At 44.6% G+C, this 26,481-nt stretch overlaps 1 protein-coding gene across 1 annotated transcript in view; it reads left to right on the top strand.

The window, feature by feature from the left end:
• itih5 (inter-alpha-trypsin inhibitor heavy chain 5) overlaps positions 1–26,481 on the top strand; it is a gene marked incomplete at both ends in the record, with an annotated part of 29,925 nt that continues 3,444 nt past the window's right edge. The window contains 14 exons of the mRNA XM_080754395.1: positions 1–135; positions 230–274; positions 2,150–2,313; positions 3,487–3,597; positions 5,214–5,485; positions 8,068–8,237; positions 11,196–11,312; positions 13,043–13,214; positions 16,285–16,594; positions 19,733–19,967; positions 20,950–21,288; positions 21,810–21,975; positions 22,724–22,777; positions 25,724–25,840. Of these exons, the coding sequence (XP_080610521.1) occupies positions 1–135; positions 230–274; positions 2,150–2,313; positions 3,487–3,597; positions 5,214–5,485; positions 8,068–8,237; positions 11,196–11,312; positions 13,043–13,214; positions 16,285–16,594; positions 19,733–19,967; positions 20,950–21,288; positions 21,810–21,975; positions 22,724–22,777; positions 25,724–25,840 (2,407 nt within the window). The remainder of the gene's footprint in view (positions 136–229; positions 275–2,149; positions 2,314–3,486; positions 3,598–5,213; positions 5,486–8,067; positions 8,238–11,195; positions 11,313–13,042; positions 13,215–16,284; positions 16,595–19,732; positions 19,968–20,949; positions 21,289–21,809; positions 21,976–22,723; positions 22,778–25,723; positions 25,841–26,481) is intronic.

The following is a 26,481-nucleotide window of genomic DNA, read 5'->3' on the forward strand; positions in this document are numbered from 1 at the left end:
ATGGACTTCATGATGCTGACTTTGGTGCTGATGATGGGTTTGAGTCCATGCATGGTCCTGGGGCAACTGGCATATGAATCTCAATTTGAAGATGATGACATTTTCCCCGACTTGACAGACTTTGATTTGGATATTGTGAGTAATTTTTTCTCTGTGACACATTTTACACGCGCATTGGTACGATTACTTTAATTATCTTCGGCTGATCCTTTTGGTTGTTCTCATTTAGGCTCCACGGAGGGTCCCTCGGCAAGTGAAAGCCATTCTGACCAAGGTAACGTATATATTAATATAGGCTAATAATAATAATGTTATATGAGGTTAAAGCCAAGGAGCAGTTCAACTTACCCCCAAAATGACTTTTTTTTCTGTCGATTACTAACCCATATAGACACAAAAGTTTTTGTGGCATTCTTAAGACAATAATTTGATTATAATGAATTTACTACCATGATTCCGCCTTTCGGATGCACACATGCATTTGCGTCTCCATCCGGAATCCATAGGGGTAGGCTTTATTATAATAAAATTATTGTTTTAATGCAAAGAAAAAACACACACACACACACACACACACACACACACACACACACACACACACACACACACACACACACACACACACACACACATAGACTATGTATAGGCCTACTCCATGGTGTGAGTAATCAATAGAAAACAGTCATTTTGGTGGTGCACTTGTTGTTTCTTAAGTTGAATATTTTAAAATTGTTGTTTAAAGCATAATATTTCAATAAATTGCCCTACTCCAATATGTAGGTCAAATAGTTTTATTTTGGCCATTGGGTTTGTTTGTCATCATCAAAAACTCCGGGTGTGACGCGAAGAGATCTGCCAAGCATCAGCTGTTCGCCAGATTATCTGTAATGTATTGGCGCTTTCTTAATAAATGCTGTCCAATATTTAGGGGAAAAGTCTGTCAGGCTGTGTTTGGGACTATAGGCTGCAAAGCCTTTGCAAGTGCACTACCAGTAAGACTCCCTAATCGGGAGATAAGCGACCGTAGGTCACTTATCTCCACAAATAGAGCAAAAATGTGTTTTTCCAAAATCTTCCTGAGCATGTTGATGACATGAGTGTAGACATACTGTGTAGTGATTTTCGTGATTTTAGGGCAAAATCTGAATCGGCCTCATGGTGGCGCTAGAGGGCCATGTGAGAAATGAGGGGTGGGGTCTCCGCGCCTCCAAGGCGGACGAATAGGTACCGGCCCCGGCTCTCCCGGTCGCTCCTAGCCCGAGTTACGGCATTTTATGTGAGCTGCAGTGGCAGGGGGTCCTCCACTGGGGGCGCCACCACTTTTGCATCCGTTCTGGAGCACCAGGAGTGGGTGGTCCCCGGGAATGCCCCGTGAGCAGCCCCGTTGGGGTGGTCATTTGGTAATTTTTGCACATGTGCTCATTTTGTACACTTGGGGGTCCCCGAGGGAGCTGGGGGTCCCTGGAGCTCCGGGGGTCCTTGGAGGTTGTAGTTTGGCAGGTAAGGAGTGTGTGTGCAAAATCTGGCATGGATCGGGGCAACGGTTGCGGAGATATGAGCAGGGCAAAAGTGTGACGTGTGACGTGTGTGACGGACGGACGGACGGACGGACGGACGGACACCTCGAGCAGCTTTCTGTAGTAAGTGCGGCCTACGGTCGCAACCATTTACCAATCACTCCCTCCCAGTGTTACCCAAATTCAGTGGTGGAAAAGGTAGCCTACTAGTTTTAAGTACTGCAATATAGAAATACTCTGTTACAAGTACAAGCCTTGAATTAAAAATTTAGGCTACTTGAAAGTTCCAAAATTATTGGCATCAAAATGTACTTAAAGTTATTTAAAGTACCAAAAGTATAGGCTACTCATATGCAGAATTTCCCATTTCACAAGTTTTCAAGTTTGAAAATAGCAGATACAAGCTCACATACATTGCATCGCAACACATGAGCTTTAGTAAATGTACTTAGTTACTTTACACACTGTCCACTATAGGCTACCAATCGGTAATTCATATGTCCAGTATGGTGTTACCCAAATTGAACTTGAAATTGCAAGATATTTTCCCTAAATCCGACACCTCTGCTGTAAGCAAATTTGATGTCAAACAGCCTGTAAATAATGTTGCATAAATTGCTCGTATAAAACAGGAAACCAAACCGCACATCCAGGAACTTTCCATCAAAACCACCATCGTCTCTCGCTATGCCTTCACGGCGGTGTCTTGCACCATGCTCAACCGACACTCCGCCGCTGCTGAGGGCGTTTTCCACTTCCAGATACCTGCAGCTGCCTACATCTCTAACTTCACCATGTAAGGAACAGTCCATTGTTTCATTGAGAAAAAAGGGACCCCAATTTAAACAAGCCCATTAAAAGCTTTCTTGTGGTCTTTATCCTTTTAGTTGACCTGGTATCAGTGAACTGTACTGTCCTGTACCTTTTCCTTTGCAAACTTCTGATAAAGTATTCAATCAATCAATCAATTGTACTTGGACATGGACAGTAATGATAACAACTCGTGTCCAAGTTAATTTAAGTCAGTTGAGTTCACATACTTAATTGTAGGATTTACATATTGCACAAATTATTCTATTGTATGTACAGATACATGTCAAAGACAAAGGGAATGTATGAATCCAAGCATACTTTCAATTTAGCCCCACTCAGACATGCCTGTATCTAAATCACATTGTATGTTATATAGTGGTTCTCAACCTTTTCAGGCCGTGACCCAGAAAATAATCATATTTTAACTGGGGACCCCCCCACCCTGATGAACACTAAGAGTTGAGGCATTACATTTTATATAACACGGTTCTATTGTGAAAATAGCAGATCTACATGCTCACAACGCCTCGTGTTGCGAGGCATTGTGAGCATGTAGATCTGCTATTTTCACAATTTCTGCCTCTAATATTTGACAATTTGGCCAATATTTAATTTGTCATTTTAGAGGTATTAAAAAGTCCTTAAATTGTCACTTTAGGAATGTTCAGATACCCTCTATACCCTTAAACTTTATGTTGGTTTGTTTACTGTTGAATGAGAAAACAATGTTGCACATTAAGTTAATCATCTGGAGACCCCCCAAAATAATTTGGGGACCCCGCTGGGGGTCCCGACCCACATGTTGAGAACCACTGTTATAGACCATTCTGGGCCCATTCCTTTTGTTACTTGAATGTCCACCTTTTGGCTATTTGAAAGGCATGCTTTGCATGTAATGCACTGATTGTGTGGATTTATGATGTTTCCGTTGCCATGGGCGAGGTTAGCAAGGGGTCTGATAGAAAGAGTGCACACAAGCTATATACACACGCTCTCGTTAACACAGTCACTATGGCTCATTCACGTGCAGCGCTGTTAACTGTAAATAGGGGCCAATAGGATTTTGTCCAAGGAAAGCCGTTTGGAACAGTAACAATAGGTGGTCCCCGAATAAAAGCACTGCTCTAATCCTTGACCCTTGACCCCCATGAGCCAGGATCATTGGTGGGCGTGTCTACCAGAGCGAGGTCAAGCCCAAGGAAAAGAAGGTCAAACAGGATAAGGGGAGCAATGGCAGACCCAAGAACAAAGAGTCAAGTGACACAAGGTAAGAGAGACCCCCTGTGTGTGTGTGTGTGTGTGTGTGTGTGTGTGTGTGTGTGTGTGTGCGCGCGTGCGTGCGCGTGTGTGTGTGTGCGTGTGCGTGTGCGTGCATGCGTGCTAGCACGCACTTGTGGGCTTGTGTGTGTGAGCAGGTGTGTACCCAAACAACACACATCTTTGAATTTGTGTGTGGCCAGCTTCTATACTCTGATCTCTCTTAGGCGTTTCCTCATAATTAAAGAGCCCGAACCGTTCTCTCTCATGTCACTGTTTGGCAAACAGACTGATAATACGCTGAACCGAAACCTCTTTATCACAACTTTAGTAACCACAAAGGCACGGTTGTGTCAGTGTGTCCATCCATCCAGAGTGGAGCAAGTCAGGAATATAAGATCATTGCTCCAGAGAGACTGAGAGGGACTGTCTGTCACATATACTGTAAATCGGTTATGCAGGAAGAAATGACATCATGCCTTCTGCATATAAACTCCCCCCAAAATGTGACATTTTTTAAATGCTGCATGATTCATCGACTCCACTGTAAAAGTCAGATGGACAGCAGGAATGGAGCGATGGTGAAGGGGAAGATGTTTTAGAAATGAATGGAGTCACAGAGAGATAACAACCACATCACTTTATCCACCTCTACCACACTTAAACCATATTGATCCCCGAGGTCATCCGTTGATGCTGCACACTGTACTGTATACACACACAGATGATATCACTACTTGCACTGCTCATCTCACTACCTCTTCTGTTCTCCTATATTCTCTTAAACCTATCAAGGCCTGAGGTCGATTCTACAAATGCCTTCTAAGTCAGTAGTTCTCAAAATGTCAAGATGATCACGGTCTCACATTTACCCCTCTGTTAAACGCCTGGGTTCCCGATTGCCTGACTGCGAGCGCCAGACATCTCACACTACGTTTCACTTCGGGAGAGAGTCTGAGATTACAGACGGAGATTCTACTTCGGCGTGGGCGGGCTAAAGCCTATTGACGTCACACACACACACACACACACACACACACACACACACACACACACATACACACACACACACGCGACGGCGACGTGGCGTGACATTGCAAAAATACGTTATTTCTCATAACATATTATATGTCTGCATGTTTACGTTAGTGCAAAATGGTATTAAAACGTGATTAAACGGCACTATTTCATAGTTTATTAAAATAATACGAGTCGAGTCTGACTCCGCCATGACAGTTTTCACGGACCAATCAGAGTCCACTAGACTCTCACGTGGGCAGAGGACACCAATCAGAGTCCACGAGCGAGTCTCACGTGAGCTCAAGAGCTCTGTTTGGAGGGGGCTGGGACCGGAGCAGCCAAACCACGTGCCCCAAGCATACAACCCTGATTGGCCCATTCAATGCGCCCGCTCTTCAGGCGTGCTCGAAATAAAATAAAATATGTGCAGCTTCAGTCCACACTACAAACCACCCACCAACAGGGGGTGGTGATGTGCGGACTGAAGTATCAGTCTAGGTTCCCGAGGCTACCCCTCTGTCAACATCTGGTTCCACGCTATCTCCTCTCCCTTCCGTCCTCCTTCCTTATCTACCCTCCTCTCTTCTCCTCCTCGCTTTATCTAAGCACTGAGTCAGAGGTGGAGGTGTTCAGTATGGCGGCGAGCATTCCGGGCCGGAACCGGGCTTTGTTTCTGCTGACGTATGAGGAACTGCTCCAGCGGCGGCTGGGCCGCTATGAGCACGTGACAAGCCTGAGGCCGATGCAGCTGGTCAGCCGACTCAGCCTCGACATCACCATCATTGACCACTCGCCACTGGCGTTGCTGGAAGTGCTGCCGCTCCGCAACGGCAAAGGCAGCAGCGGATCGACCTCTGCAGTGGGGTCCAAGGCACCAGGTAGGCTAAAAGATAAAACGTTAAAGGGATGTTTCACTTTCAAAAACACTTTTGGTAATTTTATCGTCTAAACAGGCCTTTATGAACACCCTGAACAGTTTTTAATTTGCTTGATTCAATATTTAGATATTTGCCCAGGGCCTCTCCCCACACACACCGATTGTAACTTAAAACTTCATTCTAACCATGATAGATTCATTAAAAACACCCATTATTTTTTTCTGGTGACTAATATTACCCTCCTAATACATGAGCAGGCCGTGTTTTTCGATAACTTTCTTCATTTATTTTTAATAATTAATTTTTGTATTTCATTTTTTTACATTTTCCCAAATAATTATTAAAATAAATGAAAAAAGTTATCGAAAAAACACGGCCTGCTCTTAGGAGGGTAGTATGAGTCACCAGAAGTTACAATGGGTGTGCATGTGGAGAAAAGCCCATAAAGTGTTTCCCTGTTGAAAGTGGAATAAAAGGAAGCATGATGATGCACAAAATATGTCAAGATACCTTGTTTGGGACAAAAGTGTTGGAAGGACACATTGTCCTTTGTCCTTGTGCAAGTTGTGGCCTAAGGGTGGCGCTAGAGATAAGGCCATGGAGTCACCAAAATCAGAATGGTTCATCCTCCAGGGAGTAGGACAGCAAAATCCATGGCAATCCACTATGTAGTTTTTGGGATAACTTGGGGTCACGTTTACGATGGCAGATATAATTTTGTGCTCCACAACGGTTCAGTAAAATAACATTTCCAATCGTTTTTTTTTTTTTTTTTTTTTTGTAAATGATGGGTTCTTATAAGAAGTAGGAAAATCATGAGCGCAACAGTCAAGGATAAAGGGCACCGCAAGGTAACATTAAATCGTAGGAACACGGTGCGGTGCGTGTGGAAGACAGAGCTGATGATGCTCGCCTACACTGAATGAACTCAAGGACTCGGGGACAGTGAACAACAGCTCACAGAGCTTAAACAAAAATTGCGGCTGAGGGGCAAATCAAAGAAGCTGAAACAGCACTACAGGTGCAGTAGCAGCAACGCTGCTGAAACAGCTCTCACAGAGCCAGGCCTGCAAAGAGGCTAAACTGACTGGTGGGTCAGCAGAGAAATGTTAAAGTTTAGGGCATATACCTGAAGAGGCAAATGTCACTTTTCAGTGCTTTACAACAGTGGTTCTCAACCTTTTCAGGCCGCGACCCCCAAAATAATCATATTTTAACTGGGGACCCCCCGACCCTGACGAGCACTAAGAGTTGAGCATGTAGATCAGCTATTAAATCGGGTATTAAAAAGTCCTTAAATGTTCACTTTAGAAATGTGCAGATACCTTCTATACACTTAAACTTTATGTTGGTTTGTTTACTGTTGAGTGAGAAAACAATTTCGCACATTAAGTTAATCATCTGGGGACCCCCCAAAATGATTTGGGGACCCCCCGACCCACAGGTTGAGAACCACTGCTTTACATTCACCCATCCAAGCACACATTCACACATTGATGGTGGAGGCAACCATGCCATTAGCGTCTTAAGAGGTGGCGGGTAACATCTCTCAAAATGTTTTCTTTCTTGAATGAAATGCCTGGATCCCGAGGCTACTCAAAATGTAGAAAGCACACAGAGTGCTGGGACCCAAATCCACCTACCCACAGGCAAAGTCCCGGTCTATCATTTCATTGCCAAGCTAGCCAGCAACAGGGCAAAATATTAGGTGATGTATAAGGCTTGGCAGGAACAAAAAGGTTTTCTGCAACAATACCTGCTTCTATGTGGACCATGACTACCCACCTACAATCCTAATGTGCTGAAGTGGAGAAAATGATATCTTGTTTGGGACCAAAGTGTTGGATGGATGGTCGTCCCTCCTTTGAGCTAGAGGAAATGTAAAAAATAACCTATGATATTTTGGATTGGTTAAATATTTATGAAACCCACAGAGAGACTTAACCATTTTCAACACAGCGTCCCTATTTTTGAGCAAGTCATTAAACTTTTTTTCAAAACAAATTAAAAATATTCCAATAAATATTCCAATAATTATTCCACCTCGCAGCGCGAGGCGTTGTAGATCGGCTATTTTTTGGCAAAGAGCTTCGGTGTAGAGGGGGAAAAAGAGCAGACTATAAGTACAGAGTGAAAGTTCACGTTTATTAAGTATTGACAGTTCACATGGTTAAATATCTGAAAACAGGGATCCTTGGCCTGAAAACGTTGAAGACCCCTGCTCTAATGGCTTGAGCTACCAGGCGCCCCACGATCTACTGTGTTAAAAGGAATAATCACGCAGCTACTGCATGCGTTTGATGTACAAAACATTGCACATGTCAGTGGGTAGACTGGGCTTATAAAATTACAGCTCTTCCGTTTGAAGCTTAATCTGAGCGTTTCTTTTTTTTTTTTTCCTTCTCCACAAAGCATCTATACACAGCTTAGATCTTAGTTCAGGATACATGGCTCGTTGACTTTAAGGGGCCTTTTAGTGTGATGTGCTGATCCCCTAAACACTTTTCTTGAGCCAATTAAAAGCACAAGCATTCTTCCTTTCTTTATCTTATGCCTTATGCGTTATACTTCCTGATCCCCAGCCAAGCCTGAGCCTCCTCCTACCACGGTGATCAAACGGACCGCCATGTTCAGCAAGGTCACGTTCAGCCCAAACATCGTCCAGCAGGCCAAGATCACCACCAGTGGCATCCTGGGAGATTACGTGATCCACTATGATGTGGTGAGGGAGATGGGTATAGGAGACATACAGGTGAGTGCTCCTGATAAACACCCTATAGGCCAGGGGTTCCCAAACTTTTTTGTCTCAGGGCACCCCATAAATATTTTTTTAATCCGAGGCACCCCTACATTATAATTTTCACTCCCAGCACCTTATATTTATAGCATATCGTCGTTGTCGGGTGGAAACCTTGTATGTCCAAAACCGTTCGTTTTGTATTTATCATCTATAAAATGTACTAGGCGTTGTGTGCTTGTAGATCTGCTGTTTTCACTAGTTTTGTGCGACAGAGGTTTCTGCCTGACAGTAATGATATTTTTTAGTGATTATGTTGCAAGGAAAACGTTGAGATAACAGCCATTTTGGTTAGAACTGACTGAAAATAACTGTGTACTTCAAGTTTAAAATGATACTATTTTTCAAGTGTCCAAATAAATTCCAAATATTATCAAATGATCTCGCGGCACCCCTGGACTGCCGTCGCGGCACCCTGGTCACCCACTTTGAAAACCCCTGCTATAGGCAATGATTATGATAACAATATAACAACAGTTAATACACTCATATTAAAAAAAATGCTTGAGATAGACAAGTAATCCGACAGCTGTAAAACATAATGCAAAAATCTAAAAAAATAAAGCCATTAATGGAGAAATGGTGTTAATATATAATTGTATGACATGGCCAAAGCTATGGTCCTTTAACTGGTGCTCTATGTCAGTGGTTCTCAACCTTTTCAGGCCGCGACCCCCAAAATAATCATATTTGAACTGGGGACCCCCCACCCTGATAAGCACTTGCAATTGTAGGAGTTGAGGCATAACATTTTGTTTAACTTGGTTCCACTGAGAAATATTGTGAAAATAGCAGATCTACATGCAGATCGGCTATTTCATTTGCCTCTTATATTATTTGACAATTTGGCCAATGTTGGACCATAGTGTTTATAGTTTGTTGATTACTTTTGATGCAGTAATGGTCTTTTTCTTTGCTTTCCTTAAAGAGGCGGTGCCATAGTTTTGTACTTTTTCTGGTTTTCATGTGTCTATGAGGTTGGCAATGAGCAATTATGTATTCCCTTTGTATTTGGGGTTTCCTCCTGGTGGGTCAAAAGTGCAGATCCAAAAACACAGATAGAATGACATCATATAATCATCCCCTCCCCTTTTACCATTCAACCAACACTGTGGGTGTGGCTAACTTCAGCTGTGTTACCACCCACCATGACAACCAGGCATACTTAATGACTTTCTGTACACTTTTTTTTTGGTAAGAATCATCCTTCTAGTATAATCATAATACCTGATAATCATGTTTGGGGGGGGGGGGGGGGGGGGGGGGGGGGGGTCATGGCACTTCATCTTTAAAAGTCCTAAAATTGTCACTTCACTCGTTCACTGTCACTGGGGACCCCCTCCCCCCCACCCACAAGTTGAGAACCACTGCTCTATGGCTACAACGTTGTGAGCTTGCAGATCCTCTATTTTCAGCACGGGACACCGTCGTCTTCTAAACTAGGCGTTAGACGTGGGTGCAGGCAGAGACACACTGTCTTGTTCAAGTTCACTTCAGCGGCATGAGTCACGACAGACATTGTTTTTGTTGACAAACATTGTCTGATGCAGGAATTTAATCTGTGACCTTTCAGTTATTAGACTACGTAGCAATTATAGCAACATGCCTTGCAAAAAGCATTCTCAACAGAGTCAGAGTAATCACCCGAATGACAAAACTGAGCCGTGCCGGCATCTTAACCCATTTAGACCTAGAATTATTGAATGCTTTAACCAGTGAAAAATAGCAGATCTACAAGCTCACAGCGCGGCACCGAGTGCCGCGCTGCGAGCTTGTAGATCTGCTATTTTTGAAAAAGTCGTGAAAATGTGTGCAAATCTTTGAATATGTGTAAAAAAAAAGTTGGACCAAGGCACTCTTGAGGGACAGTTAAAAAGCCTTTATTTTAGGGCTAATGCATGCATTCTTGCCATGCATTAGCCCTACAATAAAGGCTTTTTAACTGTCCCTCAAGAGTGCCTTGGTCCAACTTTTTTTGCATCAATTCTGTCACCTGACTACCAAAGAGCACCTTTCCTGAGAGATTATTACTCTACAGCCAAACAGATGCACTCCTTACTCTCTGTTTTCTTTGAATATATGTATTTTCAAAGCGAACGATTGTAACTCAAATTTTGCTTCTGGGTGGTCCCTGGAACTAAATATTTTGAGACGCGGGTCCGTGGCCAAATAAATATAATTTTGGGTGTCCTTCACATGAAAAGGTTTGAGAACCACTGACCTTGTAGCTAGTCTCTCAAGAAAAGGCTAACTGAGCTCCATTTAAGTGAAAAGGACCTTTTCTTTGACAATGGCTGGCCAGATTGCTGACATAGAAACATAGGGTTTTTCAAAAAGTCTTAGAAGGATACAAAAGACACTTAAAGAATCGGGTCAAAATTCTAATTTTCACGATTTTTCATAAATAGCAGATCTACAAGCTTGTGAGCTTGTATATCTGCTATTTTTCAATAGTTAAAGTATCAAATATTGATACACAATAATGTGTACCCGTGTCATGTCATGGCTAGCCATTCAATTCTGAAGTATAGGCGTAATATTCTGTGAGTAATACGCTAATCCCAGGATCGTCAAACTATGGAAAAATATAGGGTGTCACACTATCATAGCTCATTTCACAGCCCAAAGAAAAACAGACTGTGAAAGCATCAGGTATAGAATACATTCACATTCATTTGTCACTGTATCATGTATGCACGCATGGAACACTCTCTGTCTCTCACTCTCTCTTTTACACGCACATACAGTACAACCACCCACCTGTGAGTGATTCATTTTTCAGGATTACTGCCACCCCCTCATTCCACAGTCAAACTGCCTTCAGGACATCCATTTCAATAATCAAACAACGCTACTGAAACCTTTCTTTCCCCGACTTTGTACGTACAGTAAACAGTTGTCTTTCTTCTCCAGGTTTTAAATGGCCATTTTGTCCATTACTTTGCTCCAAAAGACCTGCCGGTCGTTCCCAAGAATGTGGTGTTTGTGATCGACACCAGTGCCTCCATGCTGGGAACAAAGATCAGACAGGTAAGAGCAATGGACGCCTGTTGGACACCTAATGTGGATGGTTTTCACCAAGTTATTGTCCAGACTGATATTACACATTACAACAATAACCTAGAAACAACGCTTTTCTCATTTGGGGAAAAGGTTTTAAAGGAGTCAACTTTATTCTTGAAAAACAGATGCTAAAATAAAAATTATGTTTCGAAAATATTTTATAAAAAAAATTAAGCTTCATAATGTGTTGACCAAATAACCACTTTTTCATTTTGGCCGTTGTCAGGCTGACTATGTTTACATCCCTCTTCTATTCTTTTATATATGGATTCCATATAAAATAATAGAAGAGGGATGTAAACAAAGTCAGCCAGACAACGGCCAAAATGAAAAAGTTGACTATAGTTTGTCATGTGTGGAGTTTTTTTCCCCCCGTGTGGAGTTAAATTAGTCTACCAGCTAGCAAACCAGACACCCCTCCTCCTCACTCCTACACCGGAATAGCAATATCTGGCCTTTTCCTCTGCGTAAGAGCATGATAATCCCTCCGGCCAGGAATCACAAAACCGATCTCTGCAGCTGCCAATACGACACATCCCGCAAGAGTGAAGTGAGGAGTTGCGAGGAAAAACCTCAGGGAACAGATTGCAACCAAACGGGAAAAGTGGAAACATACAAGGCCGTGCTGTGAGGGAGGAAGGTCACCCGTCTATGGAGTAATGGAACTTTCTAGACGAGAGCGCTCTCGACCCCGATGATCTGCTCCCCCGCCCAGCGCCAGCCCCCAGCGGACCAGAGCAACAGAGCAACAAGTGTGCTTTGATGTGTCTCCACAATAGAGGGCTTCACTGTAGGACATTCTGTGGTTCTGTGGTTCTGTCCGCTGGCTCCATACAGCCTCCATAGGCATCTAATGTCTCCCCCCCTCCCAACTCTATGACACCCACACATGGCTGGAGAGCTGGACGTCCTTGCTTGTGACACAGGACAGAATAGTAGGAGGGATGCAGCCAGTAGTTATGTGTGTGTGTGTGTTGTGTGTGTGTGTGTGTGTGTGTGTGTGTGTGTGTGAGTGAGAGAGAGCATATCGCTGTTGTCGGGTGGAAACCTTGTTTACAGCATAGCAACCATGATCACATTGCTCTTACTGTGCTGTGTTACCAACGTTCACCCCTTTTCAAGGAACCCATGCGACTTAAACCCATGACCAGGGACATGCTGGGCCCCTGATTCAGCCCGGGAAAAAGAGTTGTAGAGGCCCTCATTGCACGCTACAGAGAGAGATCTCTCTCTATAGCGCTGCTGCTACTCAAAGATTTGCCATTTCAGATCATGACAAGTGACAAGCCAGTGGGCCAATTACATGAGTTATATTTCGTCATTGTCGGGTGGAAACCTTGTATGTCCAAAACCATTTTAAAAATGATTTAAACTAGTGAAAACAGCCCACACAACGCCTCGCACCGCGTGCTTGTAGATCTGCTGTTTTCACTACTTTTGTGCGACAGCCTTGTATGATGAAGCAGGGCTTTGCTTTGCGAAAAAAAGCAGACATTTTATTTTTTTTCCTAATGGACGTCCTGGACCGGCTGGGAATGAACCGGCCGTTCGGGAGTTGTCCCGCTTTTCCCAATGGCCAGCACGTCTCTGCCCATGACTGTGAAGTCTTTCTCTCCATTTCTCTCTTTTCTTTGCACCTTGCAGCGCCCCGGGATTCTCAGTCACACTCTGGCCTTCTCTCCCCCTCTGTCTTCCAGACTAAGGATGCTCTGTTCACCATCCTGAAGGACCTGCGTCCTGGCGACCGCTTCAACTTCATCAGCTTTTCCAGCAGGATCAAAGTGTGGCAGCCGAGCCGCCTGGTGCCCGTGACGCCGCTGAACATCCGAGATGCCAAGAAGTTCATCTACATGCTCGTGCCCACCGGAGGTGAGTGGCTCCTCTGCACATTAGGGCATTCACCAAATATTAGAATATTGGAATATTTCGAATATCAAAGTCACTATTCGACGTTGTTCGTCAGATCTACAAGCACGTTCACCAATTTTTTTCTTTCTTTATTTTTTCTTTAAAAAATATATAGTTTATAAAACTTGGCTACATAGGAAGTCATAAGAATGAGTTGTCAATGTCCCTGGTGGATGAATTTGTTAATGCTCTATATACCAGGGGTTCTCAAACCTTTTCAGGCCGTGACCCCCAAAATAAACATATTTGAACTGGGGACCCCCACCCTGACAAGCACTTGGAATTGTAGGTATTACATTTAATGTGACTCGGTTCCGCAGATAAATATTGTGAAAATAGCAGATCTACATGCTCACAACGCGTCGCAACGCGAGGCGTTGTGAGCATGTAGATCTGCTATTTTCACAACGTTCGCCTCTTGCTTACTTAATATTTGACCGTTTGGCCAGTCCTGTCGAATATTCGACTATTCGAATACTTTGAGGTCGAATAATTCGAATACTAAAAATCACTATTCGTGAATGCCCTGCTGCACATACGTAACAGGAGGAATTTGTGATGCATCACAAACTAGTGTTACGTGACAGGGGTGATCAACTTTTATTTATTCAAATTATTTAGTTCGTTTTAGTTAGTCATAATATTTGGCATGACATTTGCAGGCATGACATATTTCACTTAAAAAAAACTGGTCATTTTATCATCTAATCAGGCTTTTATGAACACTCTGGAGAGTTATTGATTTGCTTGATTCAATATTTAGATAGTTGATGTAAATGTTACCAGCCCTGCAGGACGCCTCCCCATACACACCCATTGTAACTTCAAACTCTATTTTCTCACTTAGATTCATCAAAAACACCCATTATCTTTTCTGGTGGTGACTCATAATACCCTCCTAATACATGAGCAGGCTGTGCTTTTCGATAACTTATTTCATTTATTTTTAATAATTCTTTGAAAAAAAAGAAAAAAAGAAAAACAATAAACACAATAAAAAAAATATTAAAAATAAATGAAAAAGGTTATCGCAAAACACGGCCTGCTCACGTATTAGGAGGGCATTATGAGACACCAGAAAAGATAATACATGTTTTTAACTCATTTAGTGCCCCTGAAATTAACGGATTATAAAGTCCACGACGCCACCTTCAGGCTGGCATCACCGCCGTTATCTTATTTTGAAGGCCAGAAGTCCACAGCGCAATCACTTCCGGTCTGACGTCATCGGGTCGTGCGCCGGAACCGATCCGTGTCCACGTGGAGTTGTGTAATGGCCGACCGGGAGCTTTTATAACTGTGTAACATAAGCGAGCATCTGCCTCCATCCTAGCTTCTAAAGTGTAGTTTTGAGATAATGGACATTAACTTTTTCTCTGCCATTTTAAACATAGCTGTAGTAAGCAGCTGCCAAATTGTCCTTACCTTTTAGCGTGGGCACGCGCACGCATCGTGCACAATCTGTGCGCGACTCATCTAGTAGACGTGTAGACTCGGTGACAAGCTTTCGAATACAAAAAACCCCATTGAAAAAGACATATCCGTTGCCACGCTGTATCTCTGCTTATCAGCCAGTGTTTACATGAAAAAGCATTGAAAAAAGCCAACTGTGCGCTATGGTAACACGTGGACACGTTCGCGCACAAAACGCACGATATGTGCGGGGATCATAATCCAGGCGTGTAGAGACTGGATCAAAGTTTCCAAACGCAAAAATCCGATTGAAAAACGAACGTTCCATCGCCCAGTAGCTTCCACTTCTGTTACTCAGTAAACCAATGGAGGCGGGACTATGGCCCAGGCTCAGACTGGATACGGAAAGCTGGATCCGGTCCAGACCGGAAATGACCGGATACAGTTAGGGGGGCGGGCCTAAAGAGCCAGAATCAGCGAAAATCTGCGCTAATACTTTTAATCCTTTCATAATGATTAAAGCTAATTAAACTTTACGGGCTCTACGGGCATGGCAGCGCGGTACAGCGGGAAATCTACGGGCTCTACGGGGATCGCGAGGTATGAGTTAAAGATGAGATCCCCCGTCCACCTCCGGACCTCCGCCCATTCTTCTCGGTAATGTACTCGCCGTTACAGTAATATATTACTTTTCCCGAGATATCTCGTGAATGGCACTACATATACTCGAGTACATTTCACGAGACATCTCGGGAATGGCACTAGATGAGTTAATGAATCTATCATGGTTAAAATGGAGTTTGAAGTTACAATGGGTGTGTATGGGGAGGCGTCCTGCAGGAGGAGGGCCTGATAAAATTTACATCAAATATCTAAATATTGAATCCATCAAATTAAAATCTGTCCAGTGTGTTCATAAAAGCCTAATTGGACAATAAAATGACCTAAAGTTTTTGTGAAAGTGAAATATCCCTTTAACACTTACAATAGAATGGCTTGTTGGTAGATTAGCCGTGAAATTTCTATTATTATATTATGTTCTGAACAGCATTCATTTTACAAGACCCATCAGCGCAATATCAGCGCAATATCATCGCCCCATCCCCATTACGGTCCCCGTTGTAATTCTCACCAGTGTCACCAGCGAAATGGCTCAATCTGCATTGGCATAGAGTGGCGGTTTTGGCCGAGGCATCTTCTCCCCGGGCGTTTCGCGTGCGCGATCCGTTCACGTAAATGTGGGCGCATATAATCCAAGTATGACTGTACAGTCGATGTGAACATTTTCGCTAGCTTAGCCCCTAGCACTCCAGCTATGCTAATGCTAACGTCTAAACCATAAATGGATGGGAGCTGGGAAGCTTTAGCAGGGGAAGGACCTGACGTTACTTCCGGTTCATGTCAGAGGAGCCATGTGCTATCGACGGACGAGCGGTGACTAGGGAAGGTTAGACGATCGTCGATTTTCGGATAAAAATCATTTATTTCGTTTTTAATGACCCAGTACGGTAAATTCCGGTCTGGCTGAGACTCCTTGCTCAGATGTCCGGTATATTTCGGTTTTAATATGGGCATCTCCATACGGCTGTCAAAGTGTTAACAATCTGCCACCGTGTAGGTACAAACATCGACGGTGCCATCCAGACGGGCTCCCAGCTACTGAGTGACTTCCTGGAGGGCCCCGACAGCAACCCCAACACGGTGTCCCTCATCATCTTCCTGACGGACGGGCGGCCCACGGTGGGGGAGAGGCAGTCCCCGGCCATCCTGGGGAACGCGCGCTCGGCCGTGCAGGAGAAGTTCTGCATCTTCACCATCGGCATCGGCAACGACGTGGACTACCGCCTGCTGGAGCGCATGTCCCTGGAGAACTGCGGCATGATGAGACGCATCCGCGAAGACGCCGACGCCAGCGCCATGCTCAAAGGGTCAGGGACTGTGTGTGTGTGTGGGTGTGTGTGTGTGTGTGTGTGTGTGTGTGAGTGTGTGTGTGTGTGTGTGTGTGTGTGTGTGCGTGCTAGGGTGAAACGGTTCAGTCAGCCCACCCACGGTTCAGTTCAAACCTCGGTTTTTGGCTCATGGTTTCTGTTTGGTTTTGGTACAGTAAAAATTTAAAAGGAAATATATATATTTGAAAATATTTCCAAAATGTTCAGTTTATTTTAAAGATGGGGTCCTATACTAGGAGGAAGAATGTCTCCGAAAAAGTGTACAGAAAGAGTTAAAATTATGTTTTTATGTGGCCACACCCACAAAAAGAATAGAAATTCGGTTCATTCGGTATGGGCTGTTCGGTTCGGGACAGGGCCATTCGGTTCGGTTCAGTATTGTTGCACCCCTAATGTGTACGTGTATGTGCGTGTGCATGCATGCGTGCAAATTATTTTCTTCAGCTATAGGGCAGTTGTTTTCAATCAGTGGTCCAGGGACCACCAGTGGTCCTTGAGGGGGTTCCAGGTGGCCCCAGCTAAATGCAGAGATGGAGAGTTGGTATCCAAATGGTCCACTTGGTTTCATTTTACAGTCCCAAGAGCATTACTTAAATTACAAGAAGTCTACCCAATTCAATGTAGTAATGTTTTAATTGTGATCAATGTTGGCCTGTTAACTCTCCTTTGTTACCACATCAATACGGACAAAATCGTATCCAACGATAACAAAATATTCTACGTTTTGGATCTGAGAGGCTAAATCTCATCAAACGGTGGTCCGTGGCTCAAATGTCGAATAAATAATGGACCTTGATATGAAAAAGGTTGACAAACACTGAGTTGGGGTGTTTTGTTGATGACCCTTTCCATATGTTGGTGCTCTATGTGTACAGTACATGAAAAGCATCAGCGTCTCTTTATCGTTTTCTTTCACTTAATGGACAGAATGTCACTCTTCCGGAAACTGGACATAATCCAGCTCTTATTAGCCAATCAGTGCACCTTTATCCCTGTCTCGTATCTCTCTCTGAATTCACCCTTTGTCAAATCCCGCCTGTTGCCCAGCCCCTCTTCGCACCCATTGGTTGCTGTGTCTTGGTGGGACAAAAGTCCTTTCTCTCCATCCACTACCATTGAAATTCAGTTGCTTCTTATTGTTATTTTGTGTATTCAATTCTCATATTAAACTTGGTTTCAGTAAAAAGGAGCCTCTCAGGTGTAGTATAGTGACTGGGCATGTTTTTAAATGTTTTTATTTCTCCAAAAATTATGTTTTAGCAAATTCTACATAAAAAAGGCAGAACCAGGGCGGGACAAGTCAGAAAGAGCCTACTGGTTGGTCAGTCAGGGACCAATCAGAAGGCTGACAAAGGGTGAATTGCGTACTTTCGTCTCTCATCAAGCTATGAGGGACAGAAGAGTTGACTGAAAATGTGACGGTGCTGACAACACGGCTCTTTAATCAGCTTCTGTGACAGCCACAAACTAAAACACATACACACAGTCACACACACACTTCTTTACTTCTTTAACACACAACCTGTCTCTCTCTGCTGAACAAAAGTGAGACAGGAGACACACACGCACGCACACACACACGCAAGCACGCACGCACGCACGCACGCACACACGCACGCACGCGCGCACACGCACACGCACACGCACACACACACACTCTTGTATTGCTATGCTTGCGAGGACTGACTTCCCCTCCAACCCTGACCACCTCCAGTTACATGCCAAAACCTTAACCTAACTCGAATTCTAACCCTAATCCTAAAACCGCCTCATCTCTGGACCAAAAGTTAGGACCATGCAGGAATATGTTCCTCATCTTTTATCCTCGCGAGGTCTCACAAAGATAGATGGCGGTACAAGTGCACCCTCTCACGCGCACAAGGTGTTTGCTCAGTGGAGGAGGAATGTGTGTACATTGTGCAACCCGTGTCTGAGTATGTGTTCAGGGGGTTAACAGATAGACTCCACAGATAATAGCCCCGGTCCTGCTTGAACAAACACGCTGGCGAGGAGGTGAGGAGGTTTAACTGCGACACACACACCAAGACGGGCCAGAGGGGCCCACGCACACACACACACCTACACACACACACACACACACACACACACACACACACACACACACACACACACACACTCACACAACACACAATCTCCTGAGATATTCATTTCACCCCTCTCCACCACATGAAGCATAGTGTCCCTATAGTTAGGGCATAATAGGCAAGCATTCGGCAAAAATAGACATTCAGTGAAAATTGCCTATGTAAAAAGCTCACAGCGTATCACGTAGATCAGGGGTCTTCAACGTTTTCAGGCCAGGGACCCCTTAGTTGAGCGAGAGATGAAGCAGGGACCCCCACAACCTTTTCGTAGATTCCATATAGTTTCATTGTTTGACAGCACCATCATCAGTGTATTTTGGATTTGTGTCAATTTGTGTTTTCAGATATTTAACCACTTGAACCTTCAATACTTAATAAACTTGCCCTTTCACTCTGTACTTAGTCTGCTCTTTTTCCCCTCTACACCAATCCTCTTTGCCAAAAATAGTTGATCTACAAGCTCTCAACGCCTCGTGCTGTAGATCTGCTATTTTTGGCTAAAGTTCTCAGAATATGGACCCCCCAAAAAAGCTAGTGGTTAAAGAAAAAAAGTTTCTATCACACAAAGATTTGAAGGACCCCCTGTGGTAACTCTGAGGACCCCCTAGGGGTCCCGGACCCCTGACGTAGATACATTGTGAGCTCACAACACAGCGTTGTGAGCTTGTGCTGACATTTTAGTTTGAGATTCAACTGGTATTTATCTCTCATTTCATCCTTAAAAAATAAAGATAAAATGTGTCTGATGCAACTCTTTTAGTTCCTCAATCATCTCTCACGCCGGGGCGCCCGCTGGCCTAGTGGTCAAGGCGCATACCACATACTAGGCTATGATGCCTGCTGGCGTTGCCGGTTCGATTCCCGATCCGGACGACCTTTGCCACATGTCATTCCCCATCTCTCTCCCCATTTCCTGTCAGTCTACTATCCTATCAAATAAAGGCATAAAAAAGCCCAAAAACAAATCTTTAAAAAAAAGAAAATCATATCTCACGCCGCACCTTCTCTCCAGGTTCTACGACGAGATCGGGACGCCCCTGCTGTCCGACATCAGGATCGACTACGCGGCGGACTCTGTCCAGTACGTCACCCAGCACCTCTTCACCAACTACTTCAACGGCTCCGAGATCGTCGTCGCCGGCAAGCTGACCAACGAGAGCGCCGAGTCCCTCCACGTGCAGGTGACCGCCACCAACAACGACAAGAGCATCCTCCTGGAGACCGACGTGCCTCTGCGGCGACAGCAGGTAAAGAAGAAGACAAAGCCTAGTCTCACCTGCCCCTGAGCCTTTTACTGTAAATACCAAGTATTTGTTACTGTTTTCTGATGATATTTTTGCATAGCACTGTATTTGGCATTGAATGTTTATATGAATTGAGTACAAAATAGTAGGGTAGATCAGTCAGAGACCCTTATGGTGTCTAGTTATGATTTCTTGTTTTTGCCGTGGTCAACTAATGTCCCATGGGGTTCATTTCTAATGATTTCTTGCACCTACCCATTCACTTACTATACAGGATTTTTTCCCCTTCTTTTTTTCATGATTCTGAATCCATTGCAAGCATTTGTTTTGCACGAAAAACATTCCTTGGGCTAAAAATGGACTCTGTGTGGAGTTTGCATGTTCTCCCCGTGTCTCCTAGGGTAGATACCCTCACAAAAACATGCAGTAATCCTGGTCTCTATAAAGCCTCCCCCTGGCCAGCCGGGGCGCCTGATGGAGGGGAATGGAACTGGTTGGAATAACGTGTTCCTTCCACGCGCTACGTCCAACCGGGGAAGCTCCCCCTGTCAGGTGATAAGAAGCGGCCTGCTCACTCCTCATGCATTGAAGGAAGCATGAGCTCAGTTCGGGGCCCTCCCCAGGTTGGCAGAGGGAGAGTAGAGCCCAGGATCACAGCTTAGGCAATTGGCACCGGGTGAAAAAATGGGTTACAAAAATCGTGGGATAAAAATTTAAAGAAAAAAAAAATGGACCCCACAAAGCTGTGAAAAGTGATGACTCGTCACATAGTTTTGTGGGGAAGTTTTTAGCCCAAGGAAAGTTTTTCATGCTCTGCCTCTGATCTACCCTATACTAAAAGGACCCCAATGTAAACAAGCCATCGAGCTTTCTTGTGGTTTAAATCCTTTTAGTTGACCTTGTATCGGTGAACTGTACTCCTGTCCTCCTGTACTTTTTCCTGTGCAAACCTCTATAATAAAGTATTCAATCAATCGATCAAAAGGTGGAGACGGAGAGGCACGTGAAGGCGGCCTCCGCTGCCGCCGCCGCAGCGTCCGTCGCCAAGCCTCCTCCTCCAGGCTCCAGGGTGTCGGCGCAGGGGACGAGGCCCGCGGCGCCGGGACCGGGACCGGGGCCGGGGCCCGGGACGGAGGCGTCGTCGGTAGCCGAGGACTTCGTGGAGCGCGTCTGGGGCTTCCTGAGCGTCAAGGAGGGACTGCGGTCGCGGCTGCGCAGCCAGACCAGCCGGGAGAGGGAGGGACACATCCAGCAGGCCACCAACCTGTCCATGACGTACCACTTCCTCACCCCGCTCACCAGCCTCGTGGTGGAGAGGCCTCAGGTCAGGGTTGGGCGATGTGGGAAAAAATACAATATCACGATATTTTTCCAAACGGTATCGCGATCTTATCACGATTCTTTTTCATGCTAGTTTCTATGGTTCGTTTTCAAGTTACAACAGCACAACAAAACCTAAAAGAAAAAGGAGTAACAGACCATTTAGACCAGTGGTCCTCAAAGTGGGGTCCAGGGACTAAATCGACCCTTATAAGTATGTAACTCTGACAGTATACAAATGAAACCAAATTGACCCGTAACCCTTACGGGACCATTTGGTTTCAATTGTATACTGTCAGAGTTAAGGGGAGAAGGGGAGAAGTTTGAGAACTACTGATTTAGACCAAAATGCAGGTTTAAATTAAATTCTGCAATCAATCTCTGTATTAACAACTCGAAAGGATTTCTTTTTATAAGGCTCCCTCATTGTATCACGATATATATACGATATCTCTGAAAAATGTTGTATAAAACATTGTATCGTCTCAAGGAGATTTATCATCATATCGTCCGCCCCTACCCCAGGTCCAGGCAGACGGGACCATGGCCCCGGCGCCCACCCAAGCCCCGGAGGCCCGCAAGGCCGCCCTGTCGGCCAACGAGCTGCCGGATGACGCGGACGAGGAGGAGGACACTCCCCACAAGCTCAGAGGGAAGGAGTCGAGCAGTTCCAGTGTTGCCAAGACGACGGGTGAGATTGTTGCTGTGTTTTATTCTTCATAGACACACTCCCTCTGTAATTGTTCCTCACTACGTACTACCAACAGCTGTGACACTAATGGAAATGAAACACTTAAGCCCTATTGAAAATAATAATTATAGACAATCTATTGGCTCACACAAGACGTTGCAATGTTCTGCCATTAAAAACACCCAATTTAAAATCTTCGCCTAAAATGCAGTGGTGGAAAAAGTACTCACATAAGTAAAAATATCAATACTGCAGTATAGAAATACTCTGTTAGGGTGCCCACACACCAAAATACCTAGAGTGGAATCCGCCAATGCATTTGTTCAGATATCGTCACTGTCGGGCAGAAACCTTGTATCTCCAAGTTTCAAATGTGTATGGCTTTTTGGTAAAGCAAAGCCCTGCTTCATCATATAAGACCATCGCACAAAAGTGACAAAACTGGTGAAAACAGCAGATCTACAAGCACACAACGCCTCGCAATGCGAGGCGTTGTGTGCTTGTAGATCGGCTGTTTTCAGTAGTTTAGTACATTTTTTAGACGATAGATACTAAACAAACCGTTTTGGACATACAATGTTTAAACCGGACAACGACGATATACTAGTGTTGTTGCTGCTCTTATACTACCATTATTACTGGGGTTGGTGGGGGCCAGACAGTAGCCTCCCGCGGGCCGCAAATGGCCCGCGGGCCGCCTATTGGGGAACCCTGTTGTACGACGACAAATTCTCCTTCCCTTCCGCAGGCAAAGCAGAGAGGAGGCCAGTCAAGAAATCCATCACGGTCTCCAAAACATCAGGTGACACTTTTATCTTTTCTCTTTTTGTCTACATCAGTACGTGTATTTACCAGCCTTGCGGCCCATTGTGAACTCAAGTGGCGTGGCTGTCCCTCTTTGCCGTGCCTTGTTCCCATGGGGTGGGTGGTTAAGCGGCGTCTTTAGGGGACTTGACAGAGAGCTTGACGGAGAGCTTGACGGAGAGCAGAGGGGAAATATACAGTAGACTACTCTACAGTCTCTCTCCGTGTGGGTGGCTTGTAATTTGCCCGTTCGTCCGCCAGACGGTAATGATCACATAGACAGCTAGGGGGTTAATTGATGCCCCAGAACATGACCTGCGGAGCGCAGGGAGCACACAGTGTCTAATTGAAATACCAGCGCTGGGACTAAAGGCAGCACTTTAAAAACGTGCATGTGCGTGTCCTGTGCAGGGGCGTCACAAGGGGTAGGAAAGTGGGACTGAGTTACCACCAGGGCCCAAGGTGGAGGGGCCCTAGTAACTTTAGCTATTGAAAAATAGCAGATATACAAGCTCACAGCGCGGCACCGAGTGCCGCGCTGCAAGCTTGTAGATCTGCTATTTTTGAAAAGTTGTGAAAATGTGTGAATATCTTTGAATATATGTATTTTTTAAGCGAACATTTCTAACTCAAATTTTGCTTCTGGGGGCTCCCTGGAACTAAATATTTTGAGATGGGGGTCCGTGGCTAAATACATATAATTTTGGGGGTCCTTCACATGAAAAAGTTTGAGCATCACTGACATGGAAACATAGGTTTCTTGCAGACATTTTCAAAACAATTAAAAAATAGCAGATCTACAAGCTCGCAGCGCGGCCGCGCTGTGAGCTTGTATATCTGCTATTTTTCAATAGTTAACATTCATGGGGGGCCCACAGTGAATCCTTGTACCCAGGGCCCAGAATTTGGTGTGACGCCCCTGGTCCTGTGAGCACACATTGCACGGCAGAGTGTGGGGGGGGGGGGGGGGGGGGGGGGGAGTGTGTGTGACGAAGAGTAAAGAAGGAGATGAGAGGTGGAGGTTTGTGTGTGTGTGTGTGTGTGTGTGTGTGTGCGCGTGTGTGTGTGTGTGCGTGCGTGCGTGCGTGTTACAGCGAAGATAGGGACTGCATCAGGGGTAGTTAGTGAGGGCTAATGACCCTGTCATTAGTGTTGCTCTCTCATCTTATCTCATCTCATCTCTACATTCATCTCAGCCTGTTCTCACAGGAAACTCAAGTTATACATGCTGTCTGTCGGAAAGAGCTGTCCGTCTGAGTTAAATTAAAGTGATATGCCATACTTTTAACTTTGTGTTAAAAAGAAGAAGAGCCTGCACAGTGCACATGGTTTGCGCAGGTGGTAAGCCCGTAGTGCCGTCTGTCGCTGTGCTAGCGTCTCCCACAGGTTAGTCAGGGTGCTTGTTCAGCAGAGAGCTAAACTGGGAGCTATTATGGAGTCCGTAGGAGACGGTGGGAGAAGGAGCGCTTGTTTTCGTGTCACCAGCGTCGGCAGGTTAGCTACTCAGCAGCGTCGGCAGCGTTTCACCAGGTTAACGTTCACCCGCACGGTCCAAGTGAACACAGCGGAGCGCTCCCAACCTCTGCTCCAGCCAATCACAAGCCGCGCCTTCTAATTTATTCAACCCCGTCTCCTACGGATTCCATTATCGCAAACTGGGATAGCATAGCATGTTCCTTCCCTAAGCCCTCCCAGTGAAACTCTCCACTGTCAGATGAAAAGGAGCGGCTGTAGGAGACGTGTGGTTGTCTACACCCACCGAGCAACAGCTGAGGTCAGAAGTGACTAGGACTATTACATGGCATAACGTCTAAATTGGGACAAAATGAAAAAGAAGCAGGTTTCTTTAGGTAACTTTTAGGTTAGGTTACTAGAATGTGACTCTTTCCTAGATACCAACAACACACTTTTTCTTTTACATACTAACTATGCATTTCTGCAGAGGTCAGGTAAAAGGGTCAGCTACTGCACAGTGCTGGTGCGGTCAGGGCTTAAGTACCTTGCTTAAGAGCATTGCACTCAATGCACTGCCCTTAGGATAACCTCCACAAACCAGCAAACTATTGTTTATCACATGAGTCAGTCTTTCTGCCTCCAGACCCAATCCCCCCGTCCCGTCTACCGATAGTTGTGTTTTTAACCACTTAGACCATACATGAGCAACTGGCTGCCCGCCGCCCAGCGGCCACACGCGGCCCCCACCGCCACTTAATGAGGCCCGGAGGTTAATATTGGAATACTGATATTTATTTCAGCTGTTACAATTCCAAACATGCAAACATGAGCCGCTTTAATTAATGACTTAATGACTAGTATTAAAAAGAAAAGAATTATGTCCAATGTATTTGTATAAAAGTTCATAAAGTTAACACAAGTATAACTAAATTAATTTGAAATTAAATAAAGAAAATACTTTTCAGGATTCCAATTAAAAACAAAATATATATATACAAAAAACAGGATTCCGATTAAAAAATAGCCCACCTACAAGCTCAAAACAGATCGCCTATTTTGTGTGATATACTAGCATGACGTAGTACAGTACATTAATTTTCAACGCGTCGTGCTGCTACGCATTTTGAGCTTGTAGATCGCCTATTGTTGTGTGATACACTAGAATGACGTAGTACATTATTTAAACAAAAAATACTGAGGTTTCTGCCAGACAGTATATGCAATGTGGCCCTCTGTGAGTGTGGAAATATAGTGGCCCTCTCCATTATCAACGTTGCCCACCCCTGTCTTAGACCCTTTATACTTAGTAAAAGAGACCTGGGTTGCACTGAACTTTTTTTTTCAATATAGGCTACACCAAATCTCATATCGCTTTTTTCAATCTACACCAAGTCTCAACCTACAAGCTCACAAAAGAGCTGTGAGTGGTTAAATGGCCAATTTCTATCCCTCACCAACACCCTTTCAAATCTTTATTGTCCTGCCTTAGCGGACGGTGACCCCCACTTCATTGTGGAGTTCCCCCTCAGTAAACTGACAGTGTGCTTCAACATCAATGGAGAGCCTGGACACGTCCTCCGCCTAGTGTCCGACCACAAGGACTCCGGTAAGATAACAGACAGCAAGCTCACCAACACAACACAAGTCAGCAATGTTAACCACGTATGCCCTATTTCAATAATAGCAAAAACGGCAAATCTACAAGATGTTAGCTTGCAGATTGGCTATTTTTGTCAATGTTTTAAATGTTTTGAAATGTTTTGCCTATGACATGCCAAAAATAGGAACTCAGACTTAAATTGCTTAAAAGGTAGCGTCAAAGCACATATTGTATATTGGACTGGCGAGTCATTTAGAACGGGTACACATTATTGTGTATCATTATTTTATGCTTCAACTATTGAAAAATAGCAGATATACAAGCTCACAGCGCGCCACCGAGTGCCACGCTGCAAGCTTGTAGATCTGCTATTTTTGAAAAATCGTGAAAATTAGAATTTTCACCCGATTCTATACGTGTCTTTTGAATCCTTCTAAGACTTTTTGAAAAACCTGTGTCAGCAATCTGGCCAGCCATCGTCAAAGAAACGGTCCTTTTCACTCAACTGGAGCTCAGTTAGTCTGTTCTTGAGAGACTACTATGTCAGTGGTTCTCAAACCTTTTCATGTGAAGGACCCCAAAATATATATTTATTTGGCCACGGACCCCCATCTCAAAATATTTAGTTCCAGGGACCACCCAGAAGC

The sequence above is a fragment of the Nannobrachium achirus genome (genome assembly GCF_963921795.1).
Source record: "Nannobrachium achirus genome assembly, chromosome: 23".
NCBI classification, from domain to species: Eukaryota; Metazoa; Chordata; class Actinopteri; order Myctophiformes; family Myctophidae; genus Nannobrachium; species Nannobrachium achirus.